This window comes from Astyanax mexicanus, chromosome 19 (assembly GCF_023375975.1).
Source record: "Astyanax mexicanus isolate ESR-SI-001 chromosome 19, AstMex3_surface, whole genome shotgun sequence".
Classification (NCBI taxonomy): domain Eukaryota; kingdom Metazoa; phylum Chordata; class Actinopteri; order Characiformes; family Acestrorhamphidae; genus Astyanax; species Astyanax mexicanus.
The window spans coordinates 12,467,896-12,480,273 of record NC_064426.1 but is presented as its reverse complement, the minus strand read 5'-3'; the positions used below and the strand labels follow the sequence as shown (position 1 = coordinate 12,480,273).

The window sequence follows — 12,378 nt, the reverse complement described above, 5'->3', positions numbered from 1 at the left end:
TTGCCATGCTGGTCAGCCAGTTTGGTGATGCCAGTCAACCAGCAACATGTTTTAAGCCTAACTGGCCTCCAGGGGCCTCTTTGTCTGTAACGCTCGAACCCTGTAAATCGCCGCTTGCGGCTATATTTATTATTATTATTATTCTTTTTCTCCTGAAAAAACAGTTGTGCAGCCTAAACCGTAAGTCATAGAGAAATGAAATTTGGTAGGTCGATGTAGGATCAGTGCATCTCGGTGGACAACAAAAATGGCACCGATTGGTCAAGTGGTGGCGCTATAAACAAGGAAATTCATTTTTCACAATTTTCTCAATAACTCAAAAACCATAAGACCTACATTCAAAATTCTTTTTTTGATGGGTCAATACCAACAACTTTCCAATTTGGACCATGCACTTCCGTCTATATAGATTTTTTGCTAATTTGCAAAATATGCAAAACCTACTTTTGCAAACTAGTCCTAGGAATTTTGACCAATCCTGGCATGTTTGGTATCAAAACACTCGTGAGAGCATGCGCTTCAATATTCATTAAGAAAAAGTTGAAATATGTAAACAATATGGCCGCCATATGCAAATTAGTCCTTCCGGATATATGCCCCATTCACTTCAAGAGGTAAATTTGGAGCACTGTTTCTCAGCAACCGTGCAACCTAGCAAGTTGAAACTTTGCATGCAGAATCTATCATACAGCCTCTAAAGGATGTTCAAAGGGCAACTTAATCAATCAACATGGCTGAACACCATCAGCCAATCAGCATTCAGCAGACATTTTGGCAGGCTGAATGTTGCCCAATCTGGATGATATTTGGCAGTTATGTTCAGGTGGAGACACTGTAGTGACTTGCAAAGTGCTGAAACAATCCGCCCACTGGGGGGCGCTGTTCCAAAAAAACGAGTATATGTCAATCATGCTGTACTATTTTGACATCTAATTGTTTTTGCCATATTTAGTACAGTGGCTCTGACAAATTTCTCAATACAACTATGTTTAAAAAGTGCTTTGTTCATTCATAATTGCTAATTGTTTGAAAATAGCTATATTGAAACTACTCTCTGGATATTTGGCCTATCACCTCCATTTCAGTCTTGCTGCACACTGTAGAGTCTCTAGGTAAATGTTCATTAAAAACATTTGTGAAAATTTCACATACAATACTCTCCAGGCATCAAGCAATCTGTGCGTCCTTGGAATTTCTAACCTAAATTGCTGTAACTCTGCAGTATTTGCTGTAATCTCACAATGTTAAAGACCTCTGTACAATATCACTCTGATGAAGCGCCATTTAATACAGAACTAGATTAAGAATAACTTGACATTACATATCAGAACATTCACTCCTTTGTGCCTCTTCTCAACATTAATAACAGGTGAAAGACTTTTGATCATTTCTAAATGTGACAGAATGTCTCCAATTGTGTTAGACCTTCTTACACATCACCATCCTATGCTCTAGTAGGCACCATTGTGCTAGTTGGTGCTTGATGAAGCGCCATTTAATTCAGAACTAGATTTATAATAACTTCGTAATTACATGTCATATCAGAACATTCACTCCTTTGTGTTAATTTAAACTTGTTTGGTCAAACATTTCAGCTTGTTCTGCAAAGGTTCAAAGGTCAATCTGAATACCACTTTGTGAACATTCTGGTTGAAGCCACCTGATCAATACCAATAACATGTAGACACCTTTTGACTAGTTCTAACTCACTTAATGAATATCCTACAAAGTTCACTAGATTTACATGTGAATTTAAGCACTGATCAGGTTGAAAGGCCTCTGCTCAACATTAATAACAGGTGAAAAACTTGATAATTTCTAAATGTGACAGGGCATCTCCAATCATATTAGACCTTCTTACACATCACCATTCAATGCTCCAGTAGGCACCATTGTGCAAGTTGGTGCTTGAACCCGATGATTGCCGCTTGCGGCTATATTTATTATTGTTATTACTATTATCGCTATTGCATATATTTACCTTCAAATATTTTACAACTCTTATTCTTTGCATGGATTTTAAGTTGTGCCATTGCCAGCTCAAAATTTATATGCAAGATTTTTATTATTCAGATAAGTTCTTACATCAAAACAGATTTTTGTTTTGAAATCAGCATGGAATTTGAGTGGAATCTTAAATCTAGTCAATGTATGTAATAATGATTATATTAACACTTAGAAATGAAATGACCTTTTTTAGAAATAGTAATTCTGCTTGTTTCAATAAGCATATTTTTTTTACATAAAAATGTTTAAAATATGCAAGCATTTTCACAGAGGTACTTACCAGCAGGCACACACTTCTCTTTTTGCTGCAGCTTCCAACCACGGGCACAGGAACATTGATAGGACTGGTAGCCAGGCTTACAAAAATGGCTACATCCTTTATCCTTGTCGATGATGCATACAGTCTGATCTAAGGAAAACCAAATCATAATATAAAATACATTACTATTAAAGAATACAGTTTTTATACAGAAATAATGATTAACACCTTACAACACAACAAAAAGAATATCTAAAAATGTACATCTTGTCAATGAGTAAATGGTAAATCAGTCCTGCTTCATACCAGTCTCACAGTGGACCCCTGAATATCCTGATTTGCAAATACAGTCGTATCCCCCAACACTATCTGAGCACATGGCTCCATTTTTGCATGGCTGCTCAGCACATTGATCTCCATCTGTAGAAACACACACATACAGACCCAGAAAAAGAGAAACATTTCTTTGAGATTCTCTTGACACAACTTAATTCCTGCTAATTATATTAATGTATTTGTTTTGTTATTTAATGTAAAGCTTTTTTTGCAAATATTTTTATATTTGCAGTTTAAATTAACTAAATATTCTGCATTATTTTATGCAAAAACATACTTTTTGTAAGTTACTGTTGTTTATATAATAGAAATAAGTGTTTGGTTTCTACTGGATGTATGAAATGTTATCCAAAATAAAACCTTGAATTATATATATTTTATGCAATAGTACATTCTTGAAATTAAAACATTATTTTTTAGCAATATTGTCAAGCATATTGTTATCGCAAATATACCCTAAAATGCTGTAATATTATTTTAGAGCCATATCAAATGCAAATATAAAATTCTGTGATATTATTTTAGGGCCATATCCAAAACTCCTACTGTGCACTCTCTTTACGCTCATCAACGGCATGTCAAATCAAACTCCTCACCTACTATTGGGTGCGATGGCCCACTAAGGTCCCCACATATGATATTTTAACCTGCTAGCCGCCACAATTTTTTTTTTTTTTACAATATAAAATACTATATGAGCTATAGTTCTCTGTTTTTAGGATTATACCAAATTTGATGTTAAAATATTAACATCCCTATTCAATAGTTTATTGTAATTTCAAAGAGTTCTTAATAGGTTAAAAACACTGTCTGTATTCAAATTTTGTGGTCTATAGTAAACATCCATAAAAATGTTCAATGCGAGAGTGTGCACTAGTAAAGAAAGAGTCAGACCATAGAACGGGACAGTTTTAATAGGGATGGACGGTTTGACACCGAGGCTTCGAAGCTTGTGTCACTTTTCCGACACGTGCTGATTCGACTCAATGTATCGGAGCCTGTATTGAAGTCGCTACTATCACGTGACTATGACGTTTGAAGCTTCGAACGCGTCAATGAACCACCGGAAATGAGCGGGACTGGTTCAAGGGTTTGGCGCTATCCCATGTCTCACTGACTACCTAATGAAGCAGTAAAGCTCTTGATGGCCTGTTTGTGTTGTACAGTATCAATACTGATCTTGCAAACAATATGGAATCTTCCACCAGCTCTACCTCAACCAAGCGTTCCACTGCTTGGAAACATTTTGAGAAAATAGTGAGAAATAGAGTAAGCACTAAATGTATTAAAATGTTATGTTATTTAACAATAACACAACAATATGGTGTGTTATTGTAATGAAAATATTTATATTTTAAAGGAGCGGTATCAGCTCTATTCCTAGGAGTTGGCATATAATAAAAACACCTCCTTAATGCTGAGACATCTTCGTGCATGACAGCACCTCAGCACCCCATTCCTTCATTATATGGTATTTTCAAATTTAATAGTTGTTAAAATTTCCAGATATTTTAACATAAATTCCATGTAAAATGTGCAACAGTTTTAATAAACATTTGTGAATCATTAAATAAACGTGATTTTTTTTTTGTACAAAATGCCTAATGTACATCTGCATGAGACATTCAGTTGTTGTTTAATCTACATTCAAAGGTTTTTCTTTGTCTTTTATATTGAACATTATATGTCCAAATCTATGTGTAAAGTTCAAAGCATGCACACAATGTTCACGTTTCACCACACACACTCGTTCAGGAAGAAGCTTCAAAAGCTTCAGTGAGGCTTCATCCGCCCATCACTAAGTTTTAACATTTTTATTGAGCTCACCAGAATTGTTTTATTGCCTTTTGTCTGTTCCCCCAGGAGCCACGTCTGCAGCGTGGGTCAGTGGGTGGTTGTCTTCATAGACATGCTGTGAGTTGTGGGTAATGGAATGTACTATCTGGTTCCTGTCTAGGGGGTAAACCAGTGTCTTAACAGAGAACAGAATTGCTACACAGGATTGTTTGTATTTGATATTTGGGAGTAATATGTTGTTTGTATAGTTGTTTATGTTGCTAATTGAATGTATCATTTTGTCCAGTTAAAAATAATTGTTTAAAATGAAATGTTAAAAAAAGGATTACCCTTGCGATTTAAAATAGATTGAGCCATTCTTTTAAAAAGGGGACTGTTTGCACTGTGTGGGGGGATGTTTTTTCATGGCTATAGCCTGCAGGTGGCCCCAGATGAATGGGCAATAAGATTGGTTCCCTTGCTCACTGGAAAGGCCCGAAGTGCCTATGTTGCCATGGATGTAGACGAGTCAAGTGAGTATGGATTGGTGAAAGAGGCCATACTGAAAAAGCATTCAATCAATGCAGAAACCTATCGTCCCAATGGAAAATAGGCAAAGACAAAATTCCAATTTGTCGGCCAACAGTTACTGATGAAGGGGGTAAGTCAATGGATGAGGGACATGTAAAAAAAAGACTGTGCGGTTCAACCCACGTGGCACAGACACGGTTATCTGCTTCAGTTGTGGCCAAGCAGGTCATTAAAAACCCATGTTTTTATCCAAATTTGATAAAAAAAAAAAAACAGCAACATGTGCTATGTACCCCGTATATATGGCTCTGAGCCAAGTGCAGTCCTAATGCCTGGTCAAGTCACCAAAGTTGTTGTTTTAACGGTCAAACTGTCACTGCCCTGATGGACACAGGATATACTTAGACCCTTGTAAAAGCTAGCCTAATCCCTTAAAATTATTTTAATAATCATAATCAGGTGGTAATCAAATGTGTCCATGGTGAGAAACGGCAGTATCGAACTGCTGATGTGTACGTAAAGGTTCAAGGGCAAACATACCTAATGAGAGTAGCTCTCGCACCAGATTTGCCATATTCTGTATTTATTGGCCATGATTTTTCCATTCTGGTGGACATATTGTCCTCAGTGAGCGCCTGTAATGTGGTGTTAATACCAGATAGAAGGAAACTTATTAAAGAATTTGCCTTTTTATAATGCTAATATGCCAAATGTTAAAGTCAAGTCCAAAAAGTTCAAAGCTCAAAGAAGACAAGCTAAGTTTCAAGGAACCAAAGTGCAGTGTCCACATCTTCAAGAGCCTGACTTTGTATCCCCTGAGCAATTAAAAATTGTCAGTGACATGCTGCAGTTACAACAAGTGGATGAAGATATTTCTTGGCTGCGTTCGCAAGTGCTCAATTCAAATTCAGAGGATCAATTTGTGCATAAAGGCAAGAATTTCTGCATGCAAAATGACATTCTGTTCCAGACAATGGGCCAAACATTGCAAATGGTGCTTCCTAAAATAAACATGAGTTGGGTGGATGCTTTAAAATTTTATGTTGTTTGTTATGTTTATGTTGCTAATTAAATGTATAATTTTGTCCAGTAAGAAATAATTGTTTTAAGTGAAATGTTAAAAAAGCTAACCCTTGCTGTTTAAAATATATTGACCATTCTTTTAAAAAGGGGACTGTTTGCACTGTGTGGGGGGATGTTTTTTCATAGCTTTGCTTGTCATGATGGTGGAGGTTGCTTCTTACACCAGAAGTTTGTAAAAAAAAGTTCTTCTATGCTAAGAGTAAATAAAATGAAGGATTTTGACTCCTTAATGTGCCTCCTTGCCTTGCATTTTGTCACACCCTGACACTGGGGCTGCAACTAATGAATATTTCAGTAGTTGACTAATCTGCAGATTACTTTCATCATTAGTTAATTAGGCGCAATTATTTTTTGTCATGCCCTTCATTTGTATTTTCTACTGGTGAGGACAACTAAACCTTTAGCCCCTAAGACCAATTTTGCAGAACATTTTGATAGTTTAACATACCTATATTAAACAAAACATTACAAAGTATATTATAGGAAACATTTACACAGTCTGGGTGTTATTTTTAGGAGATCCTAGGATAGTTATATGTATTTTTTCCAAGAAGACACCTCCCTGATAGTTTGAAAAGAAAACAAAGCTCTCTGCAGTAATTTAAATCACCACAGGTAATATAATCGCATTTGTTTTTCTTCAGAGTAAATTATTATAGTGAATATTTAAATAGGGTTGGGCGGTATGACGGTATTTCGGTATACCACGGTATTTAAATGGAGACGGTATTGTAAAATACCGGTATATTAACCACGTGACGTTCCAAACCTGAACTTTGAAAAACGGACGTTTAAGACATTCTGCGCATCCACAATGAAAGAGCAGTGGGAGGGGTAAGCAGTTTTGAAAGCTCCCTGATTGGTTATGGGTGGGGATTCTCACTGAGGAGATCATACAGCAAAAACTCAATAAACTCTACAGGTTTCACTAATTTTCAACCCAATTATCGCCACAAATAGCCACATTTGTGCTGGAGTGGCAATAAAACCCCAACAAAAAAACAACCAACCACCAAAATTATTAGATTTATCAGTTTATCCTCCAGTGTGGTGTGTTCACACTGTGAAAAAAAAATCTTGTCAAATTTACAGTGAAAAACTAGCAGCTGTGGTTGACATTTTTTTGTATATGGCTTCACGGTAAGGTATATTAACACTTGTAAAAACAACAGTTTGAAAATGTACTAATAAAGAGGAGTTACTGTTAAAATAACGGTGAAAGTGTATATAGGCTCATGGTATAGCTGTATAATTCACAGTGTAACCCTGTTGCTTTTTAAGTGAAAAATTATCCATTCCACAGCATTTATTGTAAAATTTTATGGTAAATTTTTGTGGTTGTCCAATAACTTTGAGTCACGCTGTAAACAACATACAGTTTTAAACAGCATTATCTTTTTCAAAAGCGCTTCATTAACTGCACAGAGATGTGCTCGGAGAGTGAAATCACTTATATACACATAATGTAAAACCCAGGCAGGTGGATAAAACCGCTATGAAACTACATCATGGTGATGTCTCTGAACTAAACATTTAATTAACATAGCCACGCCCCATAGACAGCTGCGTTACATCCCATTCAGACCCTGCTTTTCACAATGTAATATACTTTTTCACAAGAATTTACTGTAAACAAAATGGTTTACCAATATGAAATTTACTGTTGACAAGAATTAAACTGTAATATCTTATACATTTGTAACTGTTCCTTACATGTTACAAGGCTTATTTTTTAATTAGTCGGTTTATTTTTTTTATATTAAACTAATTATCAAATAAGTGCATTAAACTCAATCATCGTTAGAAGTAATCATTTCAAATCAACTTTATCATGTACAGATATATATTCCATTCATGTTATGAGGCTTATTTTTTTAATTAGTCGGTTTATTTATTTTATATTAAATTAATTATCAAATAAACACATTAAACTCAATCATCGTTAGAAGTATTTATTTCAAATCAACTTTATCATGTACAGATATATATTCCTTACATGTTACAAGGCTTATTTTTTAATTAGTCGGTTTATATATTTTATATTAAATTAATTATCAAATAAATGCATTAAACTCAAACACCGTTAGAAGTAATCATTTCAAATCAACTTCATCATGTACAGATATATATTCCTTACATGATACAAAGCTTATTTTTTAATTAGTCGGTTTATATATTTTATATTAAATTAATTATCAAATAAATGCATTAAACTCAATCATCGTTAGAAGTATTTATTTCAAACCAACTTTATCATGTACACGTATATATTCCTTTCATGTTATAAAGCTTATTTTTTAATTACTTAGTTCATTTATTTTATATTAAATTAATTATCAAATAAATGCATTAAACTCAATCATCATTAGAAGTATTTATTTCAAACCAACTTTATCATGTACAGATAAATATTCCTTACATGTTACAAGGCTTATTTTGTTAATTAGTCAGTTTATATATTTTATATTAAATTAATTATCAAATTAATGCATTAAACTAAAACACCGTTAGAAGTATTTATTTGAAACCAACTTGATCATGTACAGATATATATTTCTTACATGTTACAAGACTTATTTTTTTAATTAGTCGGTTTATATATTTTATATTAAATTAATTATCAAATAAATGCATTAAACTCAATTATCGTTAGAAGTAATCATTTCAAACCAACTTTGTCAAGTACAGATATATATTCCTTACATGTTACAAGACTTATTTTTTAATTAGTCGGTTTATATATTATATTAAATGAATTATCTAATAAATGCATTAAACTCAATCATCGTAAGAAGTAATAATTTAAATTCAACTTTATCATGTACACCTATATATTCCTTACATGTTACAAGACTTATTTTTTTTAATTAGTCGGTTTATATATTTTATATTAAATTAATTATCAAATTAATGCATTAAACTCAAACACCGTTAGAAGTATTTATTTCAAACCAACTTTATCATGCACAGATATATATTCCTTACATGTTACAAAGCTTATTTTTTTAATTACTCGGTTTATATATTTTATATTAAATTAATTATCAAATAAATGCATTAAACTCAAACACTGTTAGAAGTATTTATTTCAAACCAACTTTCTCATGCACAGATATATATTCCTTACATGTTACAAGGCTTATTTTTTTAATTAGTCGGTTTATTTCTCTTATATTAAATGAATTATCAAATAAATGCATTAAACTCAATCATTGTTAGAAGTATTTATTTCAAACAAACTTTATCATGTACAGATATATATTCCTTACATGTTACAAAGCTTATTTTTTTTAATAAGTCGGTTTATATACTTTATATTAATTTTTTTTTAAATAAAAATAATTACAATGAGTGAATATTAAAATTCAATCATCGTAAGAAGTAATCATTTCAAACCAACTTTATCATGTACAGATATATATATCTTACATGTTACAAGACTTATTTTTTTAATAAGTCAGTTTATATATTTTATATTAAATAAATTTTTTATTATATAAATAATTACGATGATTGAATATTAAAATTCAATCATTGTAAAAAGTAATCATTTCAAACCAACTTTATCATGTACAGATATATATTCCTTACATGTTACAAGGCTTATTTTTTAATTAGTCAGTTTATATATTTTATATTAAATTAATTATCAAATTTATGCATTAAACTAAAACACCGTTAGAAGTATTTATTTGAAACCAACTTGATCATGTACAGATATATATTTCTTACATGTTACAAGACTTATTTTTTTAATTAGGCGGTTTATTTATTTTATATTAAATTTATTATCAAATAAATGGATTAAACTCAATCATCGTTAGAAGTAATCATTACAATTCAACTTTATCATGTACAGAAATATATTCCTTACATGTTACAAGGCTTATTTTTTTAATTAGTTGGTTTATATATTTTATATTAAATTAATTATCAAATAAATGCATTAAACTCAATTATCATTAGAAGTAATCATTTCAAACCAACTTTGTCAAGTACAGATATATATTCCTTACATGTTACAAAGCTTATTTTTTTAATTAGTCGGTTTATATATAATATATTAAATGAATTATCAAATAAATGCATTAAACTCAATCATCGGTAGAAGTATTTATTTCAAACCAACTTTATCATGTACACCTATATATTCCTTACATGTTACAAGACTTATTTTTTTAATTAGTTGGTTTATATATTTTATATTAAATTAATTATCAAATAAATGCATTAAACTCAATCATCGGTAGAAGTATTTATTTCAAACCAACTTTTTGTTGTACAGATATATATTCCTTACATGTTACAAAGCTTATTTTTTTAATTAGTCGATTTATATATTTTATATTAAATTAATTATCTAATAAATGCATTAAACTCAATCATCGTAAGAAGTAATAATTTAAATTCAACTTTATCATGTACACCTATATATTCCTTACATGTTCCAAGACTTATTTTTTTTAATTAGTCGGTTTATATATTTTATATTAAATTAATTATCAAATTAATGCATTAAACTCAAACACCGTTAGAAGTATTTATTTCAAACCAACTTTCTCATGCACAGATATATATTCCTTACATGTTACAAGGCTTATTTTTTAATTAGTCGGTTGATTTATCTTATATTAAATGAATTATCAAATAAATGCATTAAACGCAATCATCGTTAGAAGTATTTATTTCAAACCAACTTTATCATGTACAGATATATATTCCTTACATGTTACAAGACTTATTTTTTTAATAAGTCAGTTTATATATTTTATATTAAATAACATTTTTAATATATAAATAATTACGATGATTGAATATTAAAATTCAATCATTGTAAGAAGTAATCATTTCAAACAAACTTTATCATGTACAGATATATATTCCTTACATGTTACAAGGCTTATTTTTTAATTAGTCAGTTTATATATTTTATATTAAATTAATTATCAAATTTATGCATTAAACTAAAACACCGTTAGAAGTAATAACTTCAAATCAACTTTATCATGTACACCTATATATTCCTTATATTTTTCAAGGCTTCATTTTTTAATTAGTTAGTTCATTTATTTTATATTAAATTAATTGGCATATATATGCATTAAACTCAATCATCGTTAGAAGTATTAATTTCAAATTAACTTTGTCATGTAAAGGTTTATATTCTTTACATGTTACAAGACTTATTTTTAAGGTGGTCAGTTAATTTATTTTATATGTTTTATAGTTAAATAAATGTATTAAACTACTAAATTATCACTTTATGTAATATATTGAAACTACATTTATTCTGTTTGTTTATTTAACAATACATTTTATAGTCAAACAAATAACTCAGTTTTAAATGTTTTTGTGTGTTTTCTACTTATTTTGTTTCATTCATTTATTTATTTGCAGAGAGTGCTTAGTGTGAAGCTTGCTTGACCATCTAAGAATCATTTTGCTGCCAAGAATCTCTTAGGAAATCCACTCCTGGCTAGAATTTTAATGTAATCTCATTAGCACCTTTTCATTTTCAACCCTTATGTATATCTGTACATGATAAAGTTGGTTTCAAATAAATACTTCTAATGATGATTGAGTTTAATGCACTTATTTGATAATTAATTTAATATAAATAAATAAACTGACTAATTAAAAATAAGCCTTGTAACATGTAAGGAATATATATCTGTACATGATAAAGTTGATTTGAAATAAATACTTCTAACGATGATTGAGTTTAATGCATTTATTTGATAATTAATTTAATATAAAAAAATAAACCGACTAATTAAAAAAATAAGCCTTGTAACATGTATGGAATATATATCTGTACATGATAAAGTTGATTTGAAATAAATACTTCTAACGATGATTGAGTTTAATGCACTTATTTGATAATTAATTTAATATAAAATAAATAAACCGACTAATTAAAAAATAAGCCTTGTGACATGTAAGGTATATATGTATATCTGAAGAGTTTGATTCCAAAACGCGATAAACGCCATTTAAAAAAAAAATGAGTTAAGAGCCAGAATCAGAATGTTATGTGACCACTTTTGAAAAGCCAATATTCAATTTTCATCAAAACGCCACACCCGCCGTGTAATACTGCCCTGCTTTCTCTCTTTCTTTCCAAAACGCAACAAACGCCAGTCTTGATTTTCCGCAGAACGCCACATCTCCCCTCATCCAATCACAGTGCAGCATTCCACGAGCTATAGAATCATAGCCGGCCGGTATTTCGTGTAGCCTACTTTCACTTTCGTTTTTCACTCTCAAAGTCCGCGAAAATGAACGGGTTTGATGGTATAGAGGAGCCTGTTCGTGTAGCAGTTATTGAAAAAAAGAGAAAGCCATCAAAAAACGTCTCATGTACGTGAAAATGTAAAGAAAATGAG

General features: G+C 31.1%; 1 protein-coding gene across 2 annotated transcripts in view; it reads right to left on the bottom strand.

The window, feature by feature from the left end:
• Positions 1-12,378, bottom strand: part of proza (protein Z, vitamin K-dependent plasma glycoprotein a) — a 136,714-nt gene that overhangs the window by 67,106 nt on the left and 57,230 nt on the right. The window contains exons 5-6 of one of the 2 annotated variants that reach the window (XM_049468054.1): positions 2,573-2,686; positions 2,288-2,416 (exon numbers count right to left, since the gene is read on the bottom strand). In XM_049468054.1, coding sequence (XP_049324011.1) covers positions 2,288-2,416; positions 2,573-2,686 — 243 coding nt within the window. The remainder of the gene's footprint in view (positions 1-2,287; positions 2,417-2,572; positions 2,687-12,378) is intronic. The other variant, XM_049468056.1, reaches the window with a different exon arrangement.